We start from the raw sequence: 24,181 nt of genomic DNA, 5'->3' as shown, positions 1-24,181 counted from the left end.
ATTAAATTGTGTTGTAATTTGAATGTAGTGTTGTATACATTTGCAAATGCTTTTATATGTTTTAAATCACATATTTGGTAAAACAAAAATATTGTGTTAACCCATTTCATCAATTATAAGTTAATAGCAATGTTTTTCACGTGTGTTGGTGTGATACTTTGTAGTGTACAATTTAACATTAGCCTTATCCTCTAGGAGTCACTAATGGAAATAAAACACATTAGAAATACACGTACGTCAGACATGAAGTTGGCGCGGACCAACGTTAATAAATCCAAACGTGAGTGTGAAACCTGGCAAGCCTAGATCTTAATCCAAAAGAGGACCTTTGGGATGTGGTGGAACGGGAGAGTCACATCATGGATGCGCAGCTGACAAATCTGCCGCAAACATAATAATCTATTTTTTTTGTGTGTATATATATATATATATATATATTATATGTACAAAGATAACTTAATCAGAATTCAATTTCAAGAGTTTAAGTTTAAGTTTTAAGTGTATTTCAAAACAAAACAAAAAATTGTAGCTTACATAGTCTTAAGTTAAGATTATCTTTATAATTGTGCTTACTAATACATATTCATAAATCATTGGCTTCAGGTACAAGAAAACATGACAGCTGTAGGAAATTCTGTATGAATCATTCACTTGCATAATGCCATTTGTTGTGTCTCATGAATCACCACACTCAGCATTCACATTATTTAGAATTAATTGGCTTTTATTCTCTATCATTTCATACTTGCTCTTTTTTTTCCCAGCCATTTATTTACAGTATAGACGTAACTGATATGATGCGTCTTTGTTTCAATTCTCTTGACGCCTCAGAGATGTTCATCTATTGATTGTCCAGTGTAATAGAGTGCTAACATCTCATCGAGATGAAGACTGAAACGAGATAAAGCCTGACAGAATGGGTTTTCGCTCTATCACAGGATGAGTAATGTCTTTTCAGCAGCACAGCTACTCCTACACACAGCAGACCCATGAACCCATGTGGCCGCACCACAAATGAGTCCGCTTTCCATCCAGCGCTGATGTGTCACCTGTTTGCTTGCCAAGGATTATTAATAACTACTTAACATGATGTGTGAAACAGAGTACACGACCTGACTTGACACCATTTTGTCTCACTGTCCACTAAGACATGATCGTATTATTAGTGAAAACTGATTGTGTTATTTAAATAGAGCGTAGTATGAAATCAGATTTTGAAGTGCTATAATTATTTATCTTGTGCATCTACCAACCCAGAAAACATGAAAAAGGACAACCCAGTAACTTTATTTTGATTAGGGTTTATCTGTAAGCATTTGAAAAACTGTCGGAAGTCACTTGGGAAGTGGATCTTATTACCTCAATCTACACATTTCCACCCACAGCACCATTGCAGCAGCTGACATTTCAGTTTACTCACCTGACAAAAGTCTTATCGTTGATCCTAGTTGTAAGAGCAACAAATAATACCTCGACTTCTAGTTGATTATTTAAAAAAAAAAAAGTGGCAGAAGGTAGATTTTTCCAATTAATCATTGAACTGCATCCCAATCATCACAAGTACTGCAGAAGACCTATTGGAACTCTTACAGAAATTAGTCAAGTTTGGTGAAGGAAAAATCATGGTTTGGGGTTACATTCAGTATGGGGGTGTGCGAGATATCTGCAGAGTGGATGGCAACATCAACAGCCTGAGTATAAAGACATTTGTGCTGCCCATTACATTACAAGCCACAGGAGAGGGCAAATTTTTCAGCAGGATAGCGCTCCTTCTCATACTTCAGCCTCCACATCAAAGTTCTTGAAAGCAAAGAAGGTCAAGGTGATTCAGGATAGGCAAGCCCAGTCACCAGACATGAACATTATTGAGTATGTCTGGGGTAAGCTGAAGGAGGAGGCATTGAGGATGAATCCAAAGAATCTTGATCAACTCTAGGAGTCCTGCAAGAACGCTTTCTTTGCCATTCCAGATGACTTTATGAAGTTATTTGCGTCATTGCAGAGATGTATAAATGCAGTCCTCCAAGCTCATGGGAGTCATACACAATAATAATTCTTTTTCCACTGACTTTATATTCGATACTGTACATTATTTCTGATAAGTCACAAGAGTTTTGTCTAAGCAAAGTAAGACCTTGCTGTCCTAATTAAATATTTAAAAAATCAAGGCATGATCATATTTTATTTAGGTAAGATAAGAGTAATCTAGGGGTCTTTGCCTTTCATATACGGTACTTCTGATACTAAATGATCAAGTAGAAGTTGAGTTATTATTTGTTGTTTCTAAAACTTGTATAGGAGACAAGACTTTTGTCAGGTAATGTATAATAGCTGGAAATTTTAAACGTCTGTTGCAAAAAAAAAAAAAAAAAAAAAAAAAACATTACCAATGTTCTGGTGTGGTGTTGTTTAAGCATCTTAATAGACTCTTGACATGAGCCACTGAGGATATGGTATTAGTTTAGAAAATCATATAAATATAAATATAGAGAATGATATTTGAGAATATCAGTAAAGTGTTATATATTTGCGCAAAATATATATTACACCAAACTGCTTTGGTTCAACACTGTTTCTGATGGATGGGGGTAAATAAATACCAATGCTTTGTACTTTAACTTGATATCCAAAACCAGTTTATCAGTTCATATTTTAAGATTGCTTCTGATTATCCTTTCTGAATGTGCTTGCTGAATGGCTAATGTGGCTAAAAAAAATAACATCTGATTGTATTCACAGTGATAAGAGCTGTCATTATTTTATCCTCAATATCCTATTATCTCGTTAGCATGCATTTATTATGCACCATATAGTCTTACGGCAGAGGTTTTTATTTAATTTTTTTTGCAAAGATTTGTACTAACAGTGTAACTTCAGCAGACGTTTGCGCCGCGATAACCAATCAGTAGCTTGCTCCTGTGGGGGTGTGATTATGACATAGCGTCTGTTGTTGGTGCCCAGGTGGGAAAATCCTCCTGCCTACATTGACAACAGTTCATCAAACTGATCTCGGCATAGCCAGAAGCACCGCTGAAAGCTTCCGTAATCCAGGTGTAGTTTCTGGTGGAGTTTATGACCTCACAGAGCTGGGGGCACCGCAGAATGGCTCTAGTGCAGGCCCGGATTGGCTAATCGGGAGGACCGGGAGAATTCCCGGTGGGCCGGTCCGTTTTTTGGCCGCGAGGGCCGGTGTCCCTAGTTCCAGAATCGGTTGCTCTCAGCAGTCACACTTTTTAAAAATTATTTATTTATTTACTTGACCACAGCCTTCTTATTCATTATTTTACCGCAGCTCTGCTCTTTTTATCTATTTTCACGTAGCCTCGTGAGCAGGATGCAAGATAATGATGATATAACTAGATAAGTCGCCAATCAACATGCAGCTGTTGTTGTACAGTGGTTAGTACGTTAGATTATGACGCGGCCATCCTGGGTTCGGTCCTCGTCTGAGTAACAATTTATTTATTTATTTTTTTTCATTTTTATTGTTAAGACATAATACTGTAAGGTTTGTTGAACATTTGAAGTTCTAAAAGTGCTGTTTTCTCAAAAAAAGACGTGATAGTGTAATTAGAAACTGAATTGGAAATAACCTTATTTTAATATAGTCAGTGGTTAACTGAGGTGGGCCGGTCTGAGGCTTGAAACTCCAGGGTTGAAAAAGAGTCCCACTCCGGCCCTGCTCTAGTGAACTCAGACATGGCTCTAAAAGAATCATCGCTGTTCTTCAGTCTTCCTAAAGCACATAAACACAGCTATTCTCTCAATAAAATCCATGTTAGCCATTTAGCAGCAAAGTTAGAGTCACCTGGCAGACAGAAGCCCCTCCCATGACTAAATTTGACACGTGAATTAAACTGATTTGACACGCAAACGAAGTAAGTAAACTCAAAATGTTTACACATCCATTTACACGAGAATAGCTCGATTCATCCATGCATGCCACATCTGGTGTAAACATAGCATCAGAATAGCATGTAAAGGCTCCGCCCTCATCTGGAAGCAGCTTATTTGCATTTAAAGGGACACACATTAAAACTTTAGTTATTCTCTGAACGTTACTCTTTTTTGTAGACTCTGTGCTTTAGCATGCATCTTATAATATGGTGCGCCTTATTTATGGGTTAAGTACAGAAATAGACCCGTAATTAAGACTTATAATCTGGTGCGCCTTATGGTGCAGAAAATACGGTAATCAGAACAGAGTAGTAATTCATGCTAGTTGGCAAATTTAATAAATGTACTCCTCAACAACTGCATAAATGTATCTACCCTTTCAGTAATGTCCTAGTTCAGTCTAAAAGTTGTAAAATCTTCCTCTTAATCATTGTCTAACACTGAACAGGCAACATTTTTATCCGCTATTGATCAATTCTGACATTCGTCTGCATGAAATTTGCCTGTTTTGTTGTTTTTGCAGTGTTAGAATAGCATTTAAAGGCTCCGCCCTCAACTGGAAGCAGCAGCTCATTTGCATTTAAAGGGACACACATTAAAACATTGTTTATTCTCTGGACGTTACCCTTTTTGTAGACTGTGTGCTTTAGCATGCATCTCATAATACAGTGCGCCTATGTATGGGTTAAGTGGAGAAATAGACCCCGAAATTGACTTAATCCGTTAATACGTTAATCAGAACAGAGCAGTAATTTTTGTTAGTAGGTAAATTTATTAAAATTTACTCCTCAACAACTGCATAAATGTATCTACCTTTAAGAAATGTCCTGGTTCAGTCTAGAAGTTGTAAATATTTTCTCTTAATCATTGTCTAACACTGAACAGGCAACATTTTAATCACTATCAATAATTTCTGACATTTCGTCTGCATGAAATTTGCTTGTTTTGTTGTTTCTGAAGTGTCAGAATAGCATGTAAAAGCTCCGCCCTCATCTGGAAACAGCAGCTCATTTGCATTTAAAGGGGCACACATTGAAACTTGGTTTTTGCTCAAATAAGATACTTGACACGCTATTATGATCTGGTGTTGCATTTTATGATTTGAAGGGGCGTAATATGTCCACTTTAATCTAAGCTGAATTTGCACTCCCAGTATAAGATACATGCCGCTCTAGTCCTGATCACAGCTACATCTATAAGGTGTGATGTGAATGCTGTCCTGCCATTCATGTGTGTGTGTGTGTATGTTTGTGTGTGTGTGTGTAGGTGTTGAAAGAGATGATCTGGACGTCTCAGTCTCCATCATCCTTAGAAAAACCAAATCAGCCTCCACGCGCCACTGAGTCCTTGGGCTGTGTGTGCTGATATGATTCACAGTGTGTTTGTGTGCCCTTTTTTGTACAGTGAGGCACAGTTAAACCTAAAAGAGACTTCTAAAGAGTCAGTCCGATATCAGCTGTGTTGGATATAGCATGCCTGTGAATATTTTAAAGGAAGATGGAAGATACCGTGTGTTTTTTTTTAACCTTAGCTAAATAATAAACACACCCTTGTTATTTATATATGTTCATTTTTACAGTATGTTTAAAATAAGGGTGCATGATTTATTGGTGTCATATTCTTTAAACAAGTACTTTGGTACAATATTTAGGGTATGCTTGATAAATGAGTATTGCTATCTGCTAGTATTAATGGGATGTTTTTAAACACTTTTTTGAGCGTGTGTGTGTGTGTGTGTGTGTGTGTGTGTGTGTGTGTGTGTGTGTGTGTGTGTGTGTGTGTGTGTGTGTGTGTGTGTGTGTGTGTGTGTATATATATATATATATGTATGTATATCTATGTATGTATATATATGTATGTATATCTATGTATGTATGTATGTATGTATGTATGTATGTATATATGTATGTATGTATGTATGTATATATGTAATTATATATATATATATATATATATATATATATATATATATATATATATATATATATATATATATATATATATATATATATATATATGGGATGTGCGGAGCAGCCGATATTTGTATTTGTTGAGGGGGGAAAAGTATTTGTATTTGTATTCGAGTAAAATTCAAAATGGCGCAAAAATATATATTTTTTTCTATTACACTTCTAATTTACGTTATAGTGAAAGTATTGTTTAATTATACCCATTATATAAATTATAGAAATGCAATATTGGCTGTTGTTTTTGAACATGTGACAAGAAATGTCATTTAAAAAGAAAATAACATAGAAGGCATTATCTCATCCATGATTAAACCAACAACTAATAAAATACCATTGTGAATATTATGAACCCCACCACAACCGTTCTTGTTGAAGGACACTGAATAGACAGAATAAAAACAAATAATACTTCAAAAAACTGTTCTTCTTCTGAAAGAACTTCTTTCCAATGGACAGAATTCCAAAAACTAAAATTAGCTAAATAAATCTAAATAAAACCCTGCCTGGGAGATCTGGCAGAACAAAAGTATTCTATATAATACTAAAAGATACAGCCCTGCTATTGTCATCTGCCTGCCACAAAACAGACACAAAGTTTTTTTTTTTTTTTTTTTTTTTTTTAATGTTTGAAACTGACTTGCTGGGGCAGAATGTGGCTGTGTTCATGGTTTGGTGCTTGTGGAGGATTTAGCAGAACATAGCTGTGCTGATTGAGGGGATTGATGCTTGTGGGGGTTCACAGACAGTATCAGGAGAGGATGATTTTAGTGCATGTGATAATACATTACATAGAAGGTTGCGCGGTGGCACAGTGAGTAGCACTGTCGCCTGACAGCAAGAAGGTTGCTGGTTCGAGCCCCGACTGGGTTCTCCCCATGTTGGCGTGGGTTTCCTCTGGGTGCTCCGGTTTCCCTCACAGTTCAAACACATGCAATACAGGTGAATTGGGTAAGCTAAATTGTCCCTATTGTATGTGTGTGAGAGAGTATAGATGTTTCCCAGTGCTGGGTAGCAGCTGGAAGGGCAGCCACTGCGTAAAACATATGCTGGATAAATTGGTGGTTCATTCCACTGTGGCAACCCCAGATTGATAAAGGGATTTAGCCGAAAAGAAATAAATGAATGATTATGCATAGAAGATGTTGACAGATGTTTAATATCTCTGCCTCTGCTGATTTCACTTTTGTAAACATTATACAGTATCAGTTTGTTTTATCTGCAGCAGCACTGACTGTAAAATGCTTCCACACAGAACCTGAAGGGTTTTTTTTTCTTTTGACTGGTGGAGGACCAAAAAATGGCTCAGCAGCAGTCTCACTCTTTTTCTATTCGGGTGCCCAAATGTATTTGGAGTTTCAAGTTAATAAAAAGTGACGGGAAGCTATGCTAAGGTTAACTAGCCTATAGCATATATCTTGCTGTCTGCAAAAGACAGTAATTTAGACGTACCATATAACTCCTATAAGTGCATACTATTTGACACAACTGCACAAGCATCATTTTAACCTTTATAAAAGAACGTTAACGTTACTCTGTCAACAGTCTATTGTCTAAATTACCGCGCTAACAGAGCTAACGTTGGGTAAACAGAGCACCCGGTTGCAGACTTCAATAATGCAGCGTAATGGAAAATCCCGATCAAACTCCGCTTCAGCTCCGCTACAAGTTTACAAGTGGTACTTTGGAACCCAATTAAGGTACAAAAATCTATTTAACAAAAATAGTGATGCAGTGAAGTATTTTTTTTTTGCTCAGCCGAGCCTTCTGTCTGTTGCTGTGGAGAAGCTTGTGCCAGACACCTTTTATCTCCGCCCCGCCCTCCGACTCTCTCTCTCTCTCTCTCTCTCTCTCTCTCTCTCTCTCTCTCTCTCTCTCTCTCTCTCTCTCTTTCTCTCTCTCTTTCTCTCTCTCTCTCTTTCTCTCTCTCTCACTCACTCACTCACGCGGGCATGCACTGTGGTCTCATGAGGAAACGCTGCTTTTTGATATAGTGTTTTTCTTGCTCCAGAATACAAATAATTTTTCAAGTATTTGTTCGAATCAAGTATTCGTAAAAACACGCTATTCGTGCCTTTATATTTATATATATATATATATATATATATATATATATATATATATATATATATATGTATGTATGTATGTATGTATGTATGTATGTATGTATGTATGTATGTATGTATGTATATATATATATATATATATATATATATATRTGTGTGTGTGTGTGTGTGTGTGTGTGTGTGTGTRTATATATATATATATATATATATATATATATATRTATGTATGTATGTATGTATGTATGTATGTATATATATATATATATATATATATATATATATATATATATATATATATATATGTATATGTATATGTATATATATATATATATATATATATATATATATATATATATATATATATGTATATTTATGTATATGTATGTATATTTATATCTCTGTGTATATATGTGTATATATGTATGTATATATGTGTGTGTTTTTACAGTTTTGAATATAATGTTGCATGAGATATGCACTCACTGGCCACTTAATTAGGTACACCTTACTAGCTGGATCTCCTTTTACCTTCAGAACTGCCTTAAACCTTTGTGACAGATTTAACAAGGTACTGGAATATTCCTCAAGAGGTTTAGGTCCATATTGACATGATAGCATCACGCAGTTGCTTCAAAATTGTCGACTGCACATCCATGATGTGAATCTCTCGTTCCACCACATCTCAAAGGTGCTGAATTGGATTGAGGTCTGGTGACTGTGAAGGTCATTTGAGGACAGTGAACTCATTGTCATGTTCAAGAAACCAGTCTGGGATGATTTGCGCTTTTTGACATGGCATGTTATCCTGCCAAAAGTAGCCATCAGAAGATGGGAACACTGTAGTCATAAAGGGATGAAAATGGTCAGCGACAATACTTCGGTAGGCTGTGGCGTTGACACAATGCTCTGGTACTAATGGGCCCAAAGTGTGCCTAAAAATTATCCCTCACACCATTACACCACCAGCATTAGCCTAAACCATTGATACAAGGCTACCATCCGAATTTTGTAGCATAAATCGAAACTTATCAGACCAGGCAACGATTTTCTAATCTTCCATAATCCAATTTAGGTTAGCCTATGCGAATTGTAGCCTCAGTTTCCTGTCCTTAGCTGACAGGAGTGGCACCGAATGTGGTCTTCTGCTGCTGTAGCCACTCCGCCTCAAGGCTGAACATTTTGTGCGTTCAGAGATGCTCTTCTGCATACCTCTGTTGTAACAAGTGGTTATTTGAGTTACTGTTGCCTTTCTATGAGCTGAAACCATTCTCAGCTGGAGTCTGGCCATTCTCCTCTGACTTCTGACATCAACAAGGCATTTGAGCCCACAGAACTGCCGCTAACTGCATAATTTCTCTTTTTCAGTCCATTCTCTGTAAATCCTAAAGATGGTTGTATGTGAAAAACCCAGTAGATCTGCAGTTTCTGAAATACTGTCTGGCCTGTCTGGCACCAACAAATTTGCCATGTTCAAAGTCACTTAAATCAGCTTTCTTCCTCGTTCTGATGCTCAGTTTGAGCTGCAGCAGTTCATCTTGATCTCGTTAAATGCCTAAATGCTGTAAGCTGCTGCCTCATTGGCTGATTAGAAATTTGCGTTAACGAGCAGTTGGACAGGTGTACCTAATAAAGTGGCCAGTGAGTGTATACTGGTTATTGGCAGTATTAAACAATTGTTTCTAATTAGTGTATTTTGCTTTATGTTGATTTGTTTTATCGTAATTATAAAATTTAGGCATGCATAACATTATGATTGTTATCAGTTATTAACCAATATGCATGCAATAAAATATTGAAATAATTTAAATTTAACTGTTGTTATACTAGTTATTGACTGGTATTATTATGTTTTTTTTTTTAATTAATCCATTTTAATATTCAATATCAGATAACCAATACCTCATGCGCCTCTATAATTAGATGCAAGAACAAATCTGCATAAGTCACAAGTTTATATTTTATAACAAAACAAAGTGTTTTTCTTGGAATAATCTGATAAGTACTGACTGTACTTTAAATGAAATGTTTATAAGGACATTTTATCATTCGGTGTTCCTTGCTAGAGCATCTTAATCCCATTTAATGTCTTTGTCCCTTTTGTCTTTTTGCCCTTCCTCTAGGGAGTGACGTATTGTGGCGAGAGCTCAGCCAGTAGCCTGACCATGGCCAATGTACCCTGGCATGAGGAGGTCATCTACTTCGTGCAGCAACTAGCCAACCTGCTGCCAGACTATGAAATTGCCTGCGAACACGAGCATTCCAACTGTCTGTTACTCGCAAACCACAAGGTAACCCTGAACACACACACTTGACACACACCATTACTTCTCTTCATAGAAATGATGCTTCAGTTGTTATCAGGCACCTAACCTGTTATGAGGAACATTTTTCATGTTCAAAAATAGAATTCATTTCATCCAAAAATGAAAATTCTGTCATCATGTACTCACTTATTACTTCAATCCTATAAGAGTTTCTTTCTTCTGTTGATAGCAAAAGAAGATATTGTGAAACATGTTGGAAACCTGTAACCATTGACTTTCATAGTGTTTGCTTTTCCTACTATGGAAGTCAGTGGTTAAAGGTTTTCAGCATTCTCAAAGTATCTTTATTAGTGTTCAATAGAAAGCCATAAAACAATAAATATTAAATAGTGAGTAAATTGTCATATTTTTGTCAATTGTTTTTGGGTGAACTACCGTATCCCTTTAAGTTCCATTTATTAAAAATATTACAATTTGTTATTATTTAAATTAAATTATTATTAAAGTGTATTATTATTAATAGAAAAAAAAAATTGTAAATTCACTAAATTTTTTATAATTTACTACATTTACTTTAAAAAAAAATATCTATAAAAAAATCATGTTGCTGAATGAATAAGCTTGGAAGAAGCTTCTGTTCTGCCATGTTGCTAGATATAGTTATTGTAAGTGTTATATTCAGGGTGTTCGTGGGGTCTTAAGTATTTAAAGTAGATAAATCGATTATGAGAAAATTAAGCCCCTTAAAAGGTATTAAAGCGTCTTAATCACGTTTTTTTATTAGGTTTACATTTTGTTTAAGCGTTGTCCAAAGTGTTTGACTCCAAAAAAGCATAAATATGTTTATTTTTCTTCTAATAGTAACAACTGTGTGACCACGTGATTAACCACGGGCTAGGGCACGTCCGGCCAAACTCCTCCATCCGGGTGATGCCACAAAATTTGCGAAAAACGCGGGAATGTAATTTGATGTTTTCCACATGTAGCAAAACCATAGAGTGAAACAGACGGCAAAATGTAAGCTTGCATACTCCTGGTTGGAGAAAGACAAGTTTAAACTGTGGCTGTAGCCTTTCGCAGAAATCAACTGCCTAATTTATTCTTTTTAAGCTTTGTTGCTTCTGAGCTTATCTGAGTTCCATTGCATGGTTGTGCTCCATTGATTCATTTAACTACAACTGTTTATTAACCACTGTATGAAGTTAAAGATTTGATACTGATTAGAAGTTGAAGTGGTGACAATGTCTTACAATATTCTTAGAAGGCCTTTAAAAAGTCTTAAAAAGGTATTGAAATTACCTTTAGGGTTCCTGCAAATACCCTAATAATACAAATTGTTGTATATGTTTTTAATACTTAATGTGACTTAATTCAGAAATAAGATACTTATTATCATAAAGTGGGAAGATGAATGTTTGCTTACCAATTCTGTATCCAATTTGTAAAAAAAAAAAAAGATTCATTTCTTTTTTATATATTTCGTTTTTTGTAGAAATATCTGGCAACACTGCATTACACAACATAAAGCCAAAAAAGAGCAAAAAAAAGTTTGTTTAAGGGCCTGCATTTGTTTATACATAAGACAAATGCATAGGGATGTAGTGATTCACCGTGAGTCGGTTGAAAATTGATTTATATATGTGATGATTCAATCTGGTAGAAATGTTGAATGAATTGCAATACATATATTGAACAGCAGGGGTGTTTACAGGCACAAACTAGCTTTACCTGCACATCAGCAGGGGTGTGGCGTGGCAGACTAAACTGACAGCGGTGAGGTGCGTCAGACAAACACAGACTGTGCAAATACTGCAAAAAGACACTTACTTACACTAAAAGAACAGCTAATATGATGCAGCACAGTGAAAAACTACTGTCACAGACGTTTAAATGCAAAACGCTATTAAAAGGCCAAACCACACTGACCGGAGGATTGGCAGCTCCGCTTGCTTTGACGAGTGCTAACATTATGGAGATCACACGGTGCTTCAGTGTTTTTGTATGAAAGTGTGAAGATGTTTTCAGACTGAAAGAGAAAGCTGTACAGTAATGTACATTACTACTGTATTGGAGCTGCATTCAGAGTTTTAGTGTGTTTATTATCATGAGGCTTATTTAGTTGTAATATTCATTTTTTTATAGGGATTTTATTTTAAAATGTCAATTTAGTTATTGCAGAAAAGATGTTTTTTAGTAAAAAAAAAAAGTGCAGCATTTGAGAAAAAACTAAAGGGCTCTTGTTCACCTTAAATCGTGATTTAATCGTGAGATTAATATCGTGAATCGTATATCGAATCGTGAGTCAGGTGAGTCGTTACATCTCTACAAACGCAGTCATCTTCAAGATATCATCTATCAAAATGCTGTGTCAAGCATTTAAAACAGGAGCATAGAAACAGATCTGTAGACCAACATGATTGAAAACACTGGCCAAGAAGAAGGCTGTACTATTTCAGTTAGTTCTGTAGTTAGATAGTTCTGTCATGCTAAAATGAATATTCATTAATTATACAGCAAAACTTGTTGTTTATCATTCATATACCAGTTTTTTTAATTGATAATATATACATAAGCATTTATATATATTTTTATATATTCCTTTAACTAATAGGTGTAGCATACCATGGGTGAAATGGAGGAGGGTTAAGAGTTAATGTATCAACATTATTAGATTTATTTGTCAATGTATATTAACAGACATCCCTATAAAACAGTTACATAAAAGATGCCACTGTCATTTCTGTTAATGTCATTGAAAGCAGGTGTCGATATGGGTTCCTACATTAAACTGCCATCCAGGTGAAGAAGGGTTAAACCTTGCTTCCTGTGTTTTTATGCCGTCTCCTGACACAGCGCTAGTCATTCTCACAGCCTTTCTTGTTTTACATTGGTTTTCTTGTGACAGCCTCTCTAATGGTTTGCGTGGGCAGCGAGCCCTTACCAGCGCTCTTCTCTCAAAACAAAAAACATATTTATGTGCAAGTGTTATATGGCGCTTCAATATCCTTTTATGATTTGCTGTTTGTATTCGGAAATCAAGAACCATATATTCCTGCATGGGATTTTATGTTGAGTCTTTCACAAGGTTTAGTTTTCCTTACTAAAGACATAAAGCCATCTGTTTTTCTTCTGCTTAAAAAATTATGTCTTTTGGTTGGGGGAAATACTGGAACTCGTCCAAAAATGAAACTTCTGTCATCTGTTGAACAAAGTAAGATATTTTAAAAAATGTTTCAACTGCTTTTATACTTATGAAAGTCAATGGGGTCCACAATGCTTTAGCTTATGAGACAATCTTAAATGAATACAACTTGGCTTGTTTTAAAGTACCACAATTGTCACTTATTATTTTTATAATTATTTTAAAATGCGTAATTACATTAAAGTTAATGAGTTCATGTGAGCTGCAGTTGCTGGCAGTTTTTTCCAGTATGATGTTAGGCTGTGTGATATGGGCAAAAGAAACTTATCACGATTTTTTCGAACAATATTGTGATTTCGATTTTAGTCACGATTTTGACACATACAGACTTTTTACGTGTGAATCTGAAACATATTTCCAAAGGAAAAGAATTAGATCCTTATCAAAGACATGTAACATGTTTCTAAAACAGACATAAGGCAAAAACAATCACATAGTAAAGGTGTAACAGATTGTCTCTAGAAAAGACCTATGGCAAAATAAATAAACAGACTGCTACCTGTGTTCCCCGTCAAACTTAAGTAAGGCTTTGATATTCTGCCTGACCATGTACAGTATCTAGTTGTGTGTTCTTTTCTACATGTCCACAGATTTTCTTTTGTCATTAATATATTATAAACCTCTTTGTGTTGCTGCCGTGAAGTAGGTTGTTCACATATTGTATCTTTTGGGCACACAAGTTTGTTATTTCCAATAGAGGCATGCGGCTTGTGCGCGTATATTGGGGGTGATGCTTGCATGTATTCCAGCCTAAGTTGAAAACGTAAACTTTTCAGAATGCCGCACCATGAGTAAAGTAACAAGAACTGACCGATTAGCTTCATACTTTGAATACACACTTTTCGGTAGACTAATTACCACAGACAAACAGAACACTCAAATGCCAAGTCCTTTTTATTTTTTTTACATAAATAAAATGTATCAGAACTGCAGCAATGTTTTGTTAGTTTGTCATCCTCTGAGACAATGATTGATGGTTGACTAACAATAGCTACGTTTCCATACACAAATTTTTATGCGCAATTTTGATATGCGCATAAAAACAGTTGATGGAAACACCAATGTTGGAGCCATTCTATTCTTATGTTTGAAATGCATAGGTTGATTGGATGATTTGAATATTATTAAGTTTACTTTCAATAATTATTGCATTCATGTTTGAGTATTTGCTTTTTGTATATTATTTATGTTTGAGTATTGGCTTTATTGTTTTTAATTTTGTGAATGAAGACTTATTCTGTCGATGCAAATCAGCATTTAAGGCATCTAAGGTAGTAGGCCGGGGTGTAAGGGAAGAGCCTGTATCCGTGAGTTTGTATGTTGTGACGGGTGCTACTGATTTGACGGCACAAGATGTGATAAAAATAAACAATGAGAAAAAGTTTCGCAACGAACTCGCCCATCATTGTTTACCCTTACAAAAATACCGGCTTGGAGCAAAATGCTGCTACAGCCAAGATGCACATAACTTTTAAAAATGCGCATAAAAACTTATGTGCATAAAATGAGTCGGATGAACTTTTTATTTGATAAGAAAATATGCGCATAAACTATGATGGAAACACTTTTACCGAACAAATTCCAGTATGTGCATAAAAAGGTCATGTGATTTTGTTATAAGAAATCATGTGATGATAGAAATGTGTGTAAATGGACAAACCAGCATGCTAAGTGCACTGTAAAACATCTGAAATGTTGTTTTGGTCATTCTAAAACGCCTTAACCCTTTGATTATTAGTGTTATTATATTATTAATTACCCCAAGACTGTCAAGAGCATCTGCGTTCTGCTTCTCACAGCTTTAAACACCACCACGCGTTACTGCTTTTGAGGTGCAAGTCATTTATTAAATAAAGATTGACGCAGCTTCTCCTACCGCAGTAAATTCAGTTTTTACTGTTGATATTTGGCACCAGGAAGTGATGATTTTGTTCTCTTTGACTTGTTGGATGAAAACGCTGCTTTATTCGCGCATCTTTATTCGCGCAATATTTTTAGCTGCAATATGTGACTGTAAGGTCTTACAAATTATCTGGTTCTGCGATATGTCAGCCTTCCTGCATCCAAAGTAATCCCACACCACAGATGTTAACTTTTTTTGGCACCAAGTCCTCCTGTGCTAAACTCATCGCCCCTGTTTATGCAAGCTATTTGTCATTAAGCTCAATCTCTACTTCTTGCGCTTTGTTTAGGCACACTGCATTATGATTGATTCAAACAGCATACTTGAAAATTCTGTACAGCATACAGAAAATTGTGCTGTATGGCGATTTAGAAATTGCGCTTGTTCAAATTGCAATTAATTTCAGTTAATCTAACAACCTTAGTATGATGACGTGTTTCCTACTGAAACGTAATATTGATTAGGGGGTGGAGTTTTAAACTTATGGTTGGATGGGCGTGGCTAAGCGTATTTTGCTCAATCTGACATCAGAGAAGAACTGCTGAAGCAAATGGTTAGATTTAGATTAAAGATTCCCAAAACATACGGATTATTGTTCACCTTAAGACAAAGAATGCGCGTTCGCAAAATTAACATTGTGAATTTTGATTTCATGCAGACTTTAAAGAATCTTAACTCTTAAAAACCCTTTATACTCTTTAACTTTTTTTTTCTTCTTAAAAATATTGCGCAATAATAAGGCAGTAATAGAATAATCGTTAAACTTGACACCAAACATCACATTGTTTCTTGCCATTAAGTGACTTGACTGTTATGTTGCATCATGTGTGCATGAAAACATTTAACATCTGTCGAATAATTTCATACTGTTTCTGATTGTGAAGGCTTAGGATCTTACTTTACTTAATTTACCGTGAAAAACAGCACGTTCCTCATTTATCATCTTGATATTCTAAATATCCTGTTCATTTATTCAGCTTCGCTTTTGTTATATTCAAAAGGGGCTGTAATTGCACATGTCCACCTCTTTACAACCTTAAAAGCAGTTCCATTCATTTCCTGTCTCATGGTGAAGATCTACATCATGACAGCTATAAATGAGCTGCAGTTGTGGAAAGTCATAGTCGATGTGAGCCATCTAAGCAACCTCCACTCAAGCTCACACTTACGTGAGAGGGTGCTCAGTCCGCCACCACCTCATCTTAAGCTGTTTGGAAACAGGGTGAAGAGTTTTGTTGGTGGGAAGCCAATGAGGCTGGATGTGAGCCCTGTGAGAGTAGAGTGCCAATACGATGATAATGCCAACAAAAGACTAATGAAGAACTCTCTTCTTTGAGGTGTGTGGTTTGTTGGATGAAGATTAGTGCCATACGGGCACTTCAGCCCTTCTGCCCTCTCATGATGTTTCGAGCCAATTGTATTATTCATAGATTGTGCATAATTCCTCTACATGCCTTGATTGGCTGTTGAAGATTTATCAGTACGTTGTGATGCTCCTATTAGGCGTGTAGTTACATAGAATGAAAGTCAAGATTGAAACTCATTCAGCATTTATGTTGCAATATTCCAAAAATTTGCAATAAAACTTGTTAGATGAAAACAAGTTTTAATGCACATTTTTAGAATAATGCAACATAAATGCTTTTTGTAAACATCAAGATATGCAGACATTTAGAAAATTCACATAAATGCTTGCACAACTAAGATAAACTTCTTATTAAAGGGCACCTATAGTGAAAAATCTACTTTTTAAGCTGTTTGGACAGACATATGTGTAGATATAGAGTATAGACCATCATATTGGGGTAATATAAACACACCCAGTCCATTGTTCCATTTAACAACATAATAAACGGTGGACCACTTGGAGCGGTTTTCAGACCGAAAGCAACTTGACGTAGGAGTGCGGTCCTTCCACCCACCAAATTGATTGACAGCTGCGCGCATTAACATGTCCCGGTAATCAATTGTGTATAATCATGTCGTGGATGATTATACATCGTGGATCATCAATCATCATCAAACGTGAATAAGAGTAAGTTTCACATGTTTAAAATGTTTTAAAACAGTGCACGTGTTCAATGAAGTACAGCGATTTACTTCAGCTTTACTTCATCAGCACAGCCGCGTGTCAGAACAATTTTAAAAATACGTTTTTTTCAATTTTGGGCATCAAATTGGGCATCACACTGTCATTTTCCCAAAATTCAAATGATGATAAAGCCGTTCTTTGTCACTCCTGCTCTGAACTGCTGTGCCTTCTGCTGCAAGGCTTTTTGTCCCTGCCTAATGCATGCTAAAGGTTTCTCTTTGCATTGCCTCTGACTGACATCTATAAGAAAAGACATTGAATTTGATGTGAAAATTCATTCATCAACACATTGCCCCTGACCGCACAGGGACTTTCTCTAACCCTTGTTTCAGCTTGACCATGACTCACGAGGGAGCTAAAAAGACCCATTGTTCCTGTGATAAGAAACCATTTTTCACATTGGACCTTGGAAGGCCACTGACAGCATTTCATTGCATTGACTTTGTTTAGCTGTCGCAATCGTTTTTTTTTTTTTCAGGGTTACAAACATTCACCATTTATTCACAATGATCGTGAAGAGGTTAAATCTTCTGAAGGAATTTACAGCTCTTCTCTGTGTGAAAGGTGGCAGCTTATATTCTCAAAGTTTTGTCTGCTTCATCCTCAAAGTCTTCCTTTATGCACTATTTTCTAATTCCCTTTAGCTCAACTTTCAGTATATAAAGCATGTAAAGCAGGGTTAAACAAGGGTTTAAATTTAGCAAGAGTTCTATATGAAGAAGAAGCTCAGTTTTCTAAAATGTGAGGATGCAGGCTTGCCACTTGGTAATTTTGAGAATGAGATGGGCCTTTAAGAAACTACATAGAGTCCTGTGATATTCTGTCAATATGGTCTGGATCACTCATTCAAAATGTGTTTGGAACTTTCTTTTAACATCCTGATTGTTAGAAACAAATGATCTCCGCAACAGAACAGTGTTGCTATTGGTCTCAACAATGACCGATGACTCAAGTCTGTTGGGCTAGTTCTTACACAGATTAACTCCAGCTTGGCTTATTTCCCTTTTTGAAAGCCAAATGTTTGCTGTTGATACCTGCTGATGTAGACATTTAAAGCCTTACATGAAAGTGCAGAACATGCATGGTAGCTTGCAGTTGCCTATAATCCTTTTGGTTTGTTCAAGAGGAGCTTTTAGACCCAGACGCATCTGACACGAGTAGATAACACTGTCTATTTGTTTGTTCTTTGAGCATGTCCCGGCTTTAACCCAAGCTGTGTGGGACAAATTATGCACTAAAGTTTATTACTTCAGCCCTGAGAAAGAGCAATGGCAATAGAGATGCTTGCCTTAGCACACACCACTAATAAGAGATGTAGCCTTGAAGCATATTGCATTTTTCAAAAGCCTTAGCTGGCCTTATGAACATTCATTAATTCGTAAACAAGATTACCCATTTAAACTTTTAAGTCTCAGCAGTCTCACAGTAACTGCACCAGACTGTAGAAGCCCCAAAGCGCACCATACAGAACAGAGCATCATTAATTTGGGGGGATGTTTATAGCGTTTAGGGAATGAAAGAGAGGCTGCAATCTGTGTTGGGTGATGTGGCATCCCAAAATCTCACTGGCATAGTGACTTCATATGCTTAGTGCTCCCAGTTAGCTGTGCAGAAGCAATTTTACAAACGAATGGGACCTTAAAGTGCACTCTCTCAATGGCATGGCCATCTGTTGGCGAGGCAAATGTGGATAATTTTGCACTGCAAAAATACAAATGCTGCCAGTTTCCCACTCACAAATACTGCATCTAAAGTTCACTATCGCTATCCGTCTTCTCCATCTTGGGCTGTGTTGTGAATTTAATTTGAAATTTGCTTGCCAAGCAAGAAGTTTATAATTTAAAGTTCAACTTTTGGGGCTATTTATCTGGTGCAAACCATAGATATTAAAAATTATAGACGTAGTATCCGTGATGTCACCGATAGGTTTCCGAAGAGCACAAATGAAGCTACAAGTAGGTGTGGCTAACTGTTGCCATTTTGTTCATGCATCATCTCACCGACCAAGGGATACCAAATAAGGGCAATGAGGTGGAGCTACAGACTTTATACTTCATTATATGCGACTCGTTTGTGTTCTGACCACATGTTCTTGGTTGTGTACTATATCAATAAAGTGTTTAGACTTTAAAAACACTTATTATATATTGAGCCATTAAGCATTATTCTTATTATGTTTTTCTACAGGCGGAAAATGCTAATTTCTTCCAAATACTTCAAATATAGTCTGTGTTAGTAAATGCAAGGCTATTGATGAAATCCAAGCAGAACACTGTATGACAACGTTACAGATGACTGTTCTAGAGCCTACAGCAAATCAATCTGTCAGATTTTGCAGTGCATTACAGCTTTAAAGAAAATTATTAATGATAAATTATCTGAAGTAAAACAAATACACTTATAGAGATGGTATATTCAAGAGTTCACACTTAGATATTGTTTGACAAATGTTAGCAGGTTTGGCATGCTGTCCCGGGAGAGAACCCTGAGCTTGGAGATAATTGATAACCTTGATTGAGCATCAAGCAGTGGTAAAGAAAGAAAAGGGGAGAAGGGGTCGATGGGGGGTTTCTTTGGAAAACGAAGATAAGGGAGTAATTTTAGCTAAGCTACTTATAGTGAGTTTGGATTTATCTGATTGGCTAACTAATGATTGTAGAAGAGAAACCAGCTGGGAAATGGAGGCAACTTGAACGGTTTGTGAGCACAATTAAGTGCACAGCATGCCATATCATCTGATAATTGTAAGAAATAATTCCAAAAGACAATCAAATGTGTAAAGCCACATAAAACAAAACAAAATTTGAGATATATGCTGAGTTCAGGGGCTAATGTGACGGTGACTAGCAAGACCTAACTGTCACTCAAGTGGTCACGCTCTTAATTATGCAGACTTATTATAACTTTATAAAGCTAAATGGATGAATTACTTAAAAAAATCACTCCCCTCACAGTTGTCAAGAAGGGTAATATGAGCTATATACACCAAAATCTTCTTTTGTACCAGGCTACACACATGTTTTTATCAGCTGTAAAATTGGTCAATTTAGCATTGCTGTCAGTGAACATCAGGACTTCCTGGAGCCAGCTCCCAAAGGCGAGTTGATGAATTGCAGTTTTAGTTACATCCGTATTGGCTTCACAAGGAAGAGCGGGATGTTGCTGCTTGGTGCAATTATAATTAAACTTTTTAAATGGTATTGGCCAGTGTTGTATTTAATTTGCTTTTTATCACATCTTAAACTTAATATTCTTTTTTCAAACTTTGCATTTTATTGTATACATGCTAAAATGTTCTGGTACTTGAGTATTTTAGAATGAATGGATTAAAAAAAGACCTAGCTTGTTTTGCTCTTTTAAAGCAAATCGTTCATGGTGAAAATGAACTTGACTTCCCATCTCTATTAAGAAGGCATAAGTGGTTTTGATTATTGCTCAATCAGCTTGTTCAGCTGTAACAAGCGTAAACAAGCTAGCAGCAATTATATTTTTAGTCAATCCCCAACAGTAGTTTCCTTATGCGAGTAAGATCGGAGAATGCTGGGCTGAACCTACAGTTGTGTGTAATGACAAGCAGGGGACAAATCTTAAAAGTGGTAGGGGATGTATCAGTGGCCTTCCTGGGCAGATGAGTTGGGCCTCATGGGACACTTCATCTTCTGACTGCTTAGTATCTGTAAGAAGGGTGCAGAGTGATTCAACTCAGCAAATTACTCTGTAATAAAAGCATGCAGCTGAGGAAGAACGTTTCCCAGAGGAAGCAAACTGCTTTAGGCTTTACAGACTGACTGCAGAGAGCATTAGAGGCTGCCTTCAGGAAGCTTCAGGTAAGCAGCTAAACTGAGGTCAAATGGCACAAGGGAAAGGATCATATGCACTAAAAGGAGGCTGTAACCTTGTAATTTTTTAGTAGAAGGAAGAAGGTTTGCTTCTCAGGGCTTACTCACACTATGCTATCCGGACCATGCCCAGGTGCGTTTTACTGGTTCGTTTGAGAAGTGTGAGTGCTCTGAATTGGGCTCAGGCGCAGTTCAGTTGGGCGCCAGTAGAGGTGTGCCAGAGCGAGGTTCACTTGGACTTTGGTGCTGTACGCTTGTAGTGTGAGTGCAAAGCACGCCTGAGCCCGAAACTGAATACGAGACGTGACATTTAAAGGACTGCTTCATATGGATTTATCAATTATTCTTACTGTTCATTGAACGCAAACTGTCATAGTTTATTGAAGACGCAAACACTTCACTGCACAACAGCTGCACGTTCAGCAAATCTCCTAATACCTGCAGCATGAGGACTTTTATGATTATTTATGAGAGCCAAAAGTAACTGATCTGTTCGGTGAATTAATTGACTGCGTGTCATTGCATATCAAACAACTAAAGTGATATAACTAAAGCAATCTTCACTGTGCTGAGCGAAAGCTCTTCTCTTCTGTTAACTGACCAGTGCATCATCGATGACGTAAGTGTGCTCCGGCTCAGATGCATTTAGAGTGCAGGCCGTCGGGGCAGACGGAATAGGGGACAAGCATCCTTCGGCACAGTTTAAGGCAACTGTACATGGTGTGAGCACGCCCTCAGTTGTAGTGCACAAGCTTGTATACTCATCTTTATTTACTGACAGCTTTGTTAGCTGCTGGAAATAGCCCTCCACTTCCGCTGTCTAAAAAACATGCCTGTTCTACGGATGTAGTTCCACAGGTCTTTACTAGAAAGCAGGTTATAGTTACTTTTGAGACATGTCTTTCACTTCCCTTGACCCAAGCTTCTAGCAACCCAATCAGATACCCAAGCGGCCTTTTCAGAGCAAAAATACAATACACCTAAATTGATTTTGTGGCAATGAGTAGGTCTTGAAAGAAAGGGTATGTCAAGAGATGAAGAAACAGGAGTCTGATGCCTATAGCTGATTGGATCACCATGCTGAGCATGGTTCACAGTAAAGCATCTCATCAGTGCAGTGTGAAATGTAATCAGTGCAGCTCCCCACTAGGACTCTTTACGCCTTTGTTGAAGATTGGTTTAGAGGCACTGATGGAAATTGATTAAATGTACAGGGTGGGAAAACAAGCAGAGCTAAACTGTGTCTACACCTTCATAAAGAAACAAAGCTTGAGAGTCGAGGTTCAGCCGGACTGATTGAACTGGTCAAAGAACACAACTCTTACTAAATGAAATTGATACTCAATCACAGACTACAGCCCAAGTGCCAAGCTGGAAGAAGATAATACAACTTTGCAGATTTTTTAAAGCCATTGTAAGATTTCTCACATCATATCCCATATGAAATCTGATTTTCTTTATGGAACATGTACCATGTTCATTGGGAATAGCTTGTAAAAAGTTGATTTACATTTGCATAAAGTAGAGCATTTCTGAACTTTTGCTGCATGTTGATTGCCAGGTTTACATCCGGTCACTAAGAGTCAGTGTCCTCTAATCACTAGAAGTTGACAGCTCTTTGTTGTGTCTGTGTCACTAACGAGAGATTTTCACATAGTTTCTAGTCCTGCAGTAGTTTCAAGAAAAAATGGTGAAGGCATCCACTTTTTGACACGTTAACACCATAGGAACTGGGAAGGATTTTATTTTTAGAAATTCCATTTGGGGGAACTAAATTAGCTCTAAAATAGTAAACTATACGCATAAACGTACACTGATTGTGCAAATGCATGGCATAAGAAACGGGCACTCTACTGTATTTTGATGTGCTACAAATCACAAAAATACAGAAAGCTAATGTTCAGGCCTTTACCTGTTGCCTTTATCTACAGGGTTGTGTTCTTTTCTCAACCTTCATAATGTGTAGCACTTCAAGCCAGTCATTTATTTTGGTTTGCAATTGCATACCTCTACAATACATAGAGGTACATACCGATCACAAAAGCACACACCACACAGTGTAAACTCCACATCAGTCATGGTGTCCTCCATTCTCCAGTTGGAGATTTCATTGACTGCAGAGCTTGATGTTGCTGTCAACCAGTCCTTTAAAGTACATAGTGAAGTTGTGAATAACATGTTCTTCCGTACACCGGAGAATGGGAAGGAAATCATTTTTCGGAGAATACATCACAGAATTTTAACCTTTGTTAGCTGGTGGCTAGTTCCTATGACTTAGTTCCTATAACTACCCATTGCCCAAAAGAAAGTCCCTATTAACCTGAGATTTACCTGGCTGGAAGCTAATATGTTTGAAAAAAACCTAATTAGTCAATGTGAACACCTTGTCAGTCAATTTTCATGGCTGTGTTAATTATGTTTTTTATTCTTATCACTTTTCTTTCCTGTTTTTCTGCAGTTCAAAGTTGATGGAGAGTGGTGGACATGGATTGACTATGAGCGCTTTCAGGAGCTCATTCAGCAATATGAAGAGAGCGGAGGCACCAAGAACTTCTCAGCAATGGACTATATGGCTAAGACCCCAAGCTGGGCCGTTTTTGGGGCCGGAGAGAGGGGTTTTGACCCCACAGACACACGCTTCCAGAGAAAGAACAAGACCAAAGATATATCAGGGTGTTGACAATACCGTTGCCTTCCTAGTTTATGTCTGTATAGGAATGTGTATTTTTAATGTTCGGGATAGATCAGCTGATCGACAGTGTCCACAATTAAGATTTATGTTTTTATTACTTTATCCAACGTTCGCTTTTGTGCTCTGAGACTGGCCTTAGGGATGCATTTCATGCAAATGTAAAAGTAATCTCTTGCAGACTCTCTTTTTCATGTCGTTTTAATGGATGTTAACTTTTGTTTTTGGTTGTAACCATGCTAATAAACAATTTAATTTCCAA

General features: G+C 36.9%; 1 protein-coding gene across 2 annotated transcripts in view; it reads left to right on the top strand.

Annotated features, from left to right (window-relative positions):
- tyw1 (tRNA-yW synthesizing protein 1 homolog (S. cerevisiae)) overlaps nt 1–24,181 on the top strand; it is a 134,123-nt gene extending 109,942 nt beyond the window's left edge. For both annotated transcript variants that reach the window (XM_073923137.1, NM_001077156.2), the window contains exons 15-16: nt 10,051–10,218; nt 23,689–24,181. In XM_073923137.1, the coding sequence (XP_073779238.1) occupies nt 10,051–10,218; nt 23,689–23,910 (390 nt within the window). In that variant the 3' untranslated portion in view covers nt 23,911–24,181. The remainder of the gene's footprint in view (nt 1–10,050; nt 10,219–23,688) is intronic.

The sequence above is a fragment of the Danio rerio genome, chromosome 15 (genome assembly GCF_049306965.1).
Source record: "Danio rerio strain Tuebingen ecotype United States chromosome 15, GRCz12tu, whole genome shotgun sequence".
Lineage (NCBI taxonomy): Eukaryota > Metazoa > Chordata > Actinopteri > Cypriniformes > Danionidae > Danio > Danio rerio.
The sequence above is the reverse complement of the archived record's forward strand: the minus strand, read 5'-3'. Positions and strand labels throughout refer to the sequence as shown.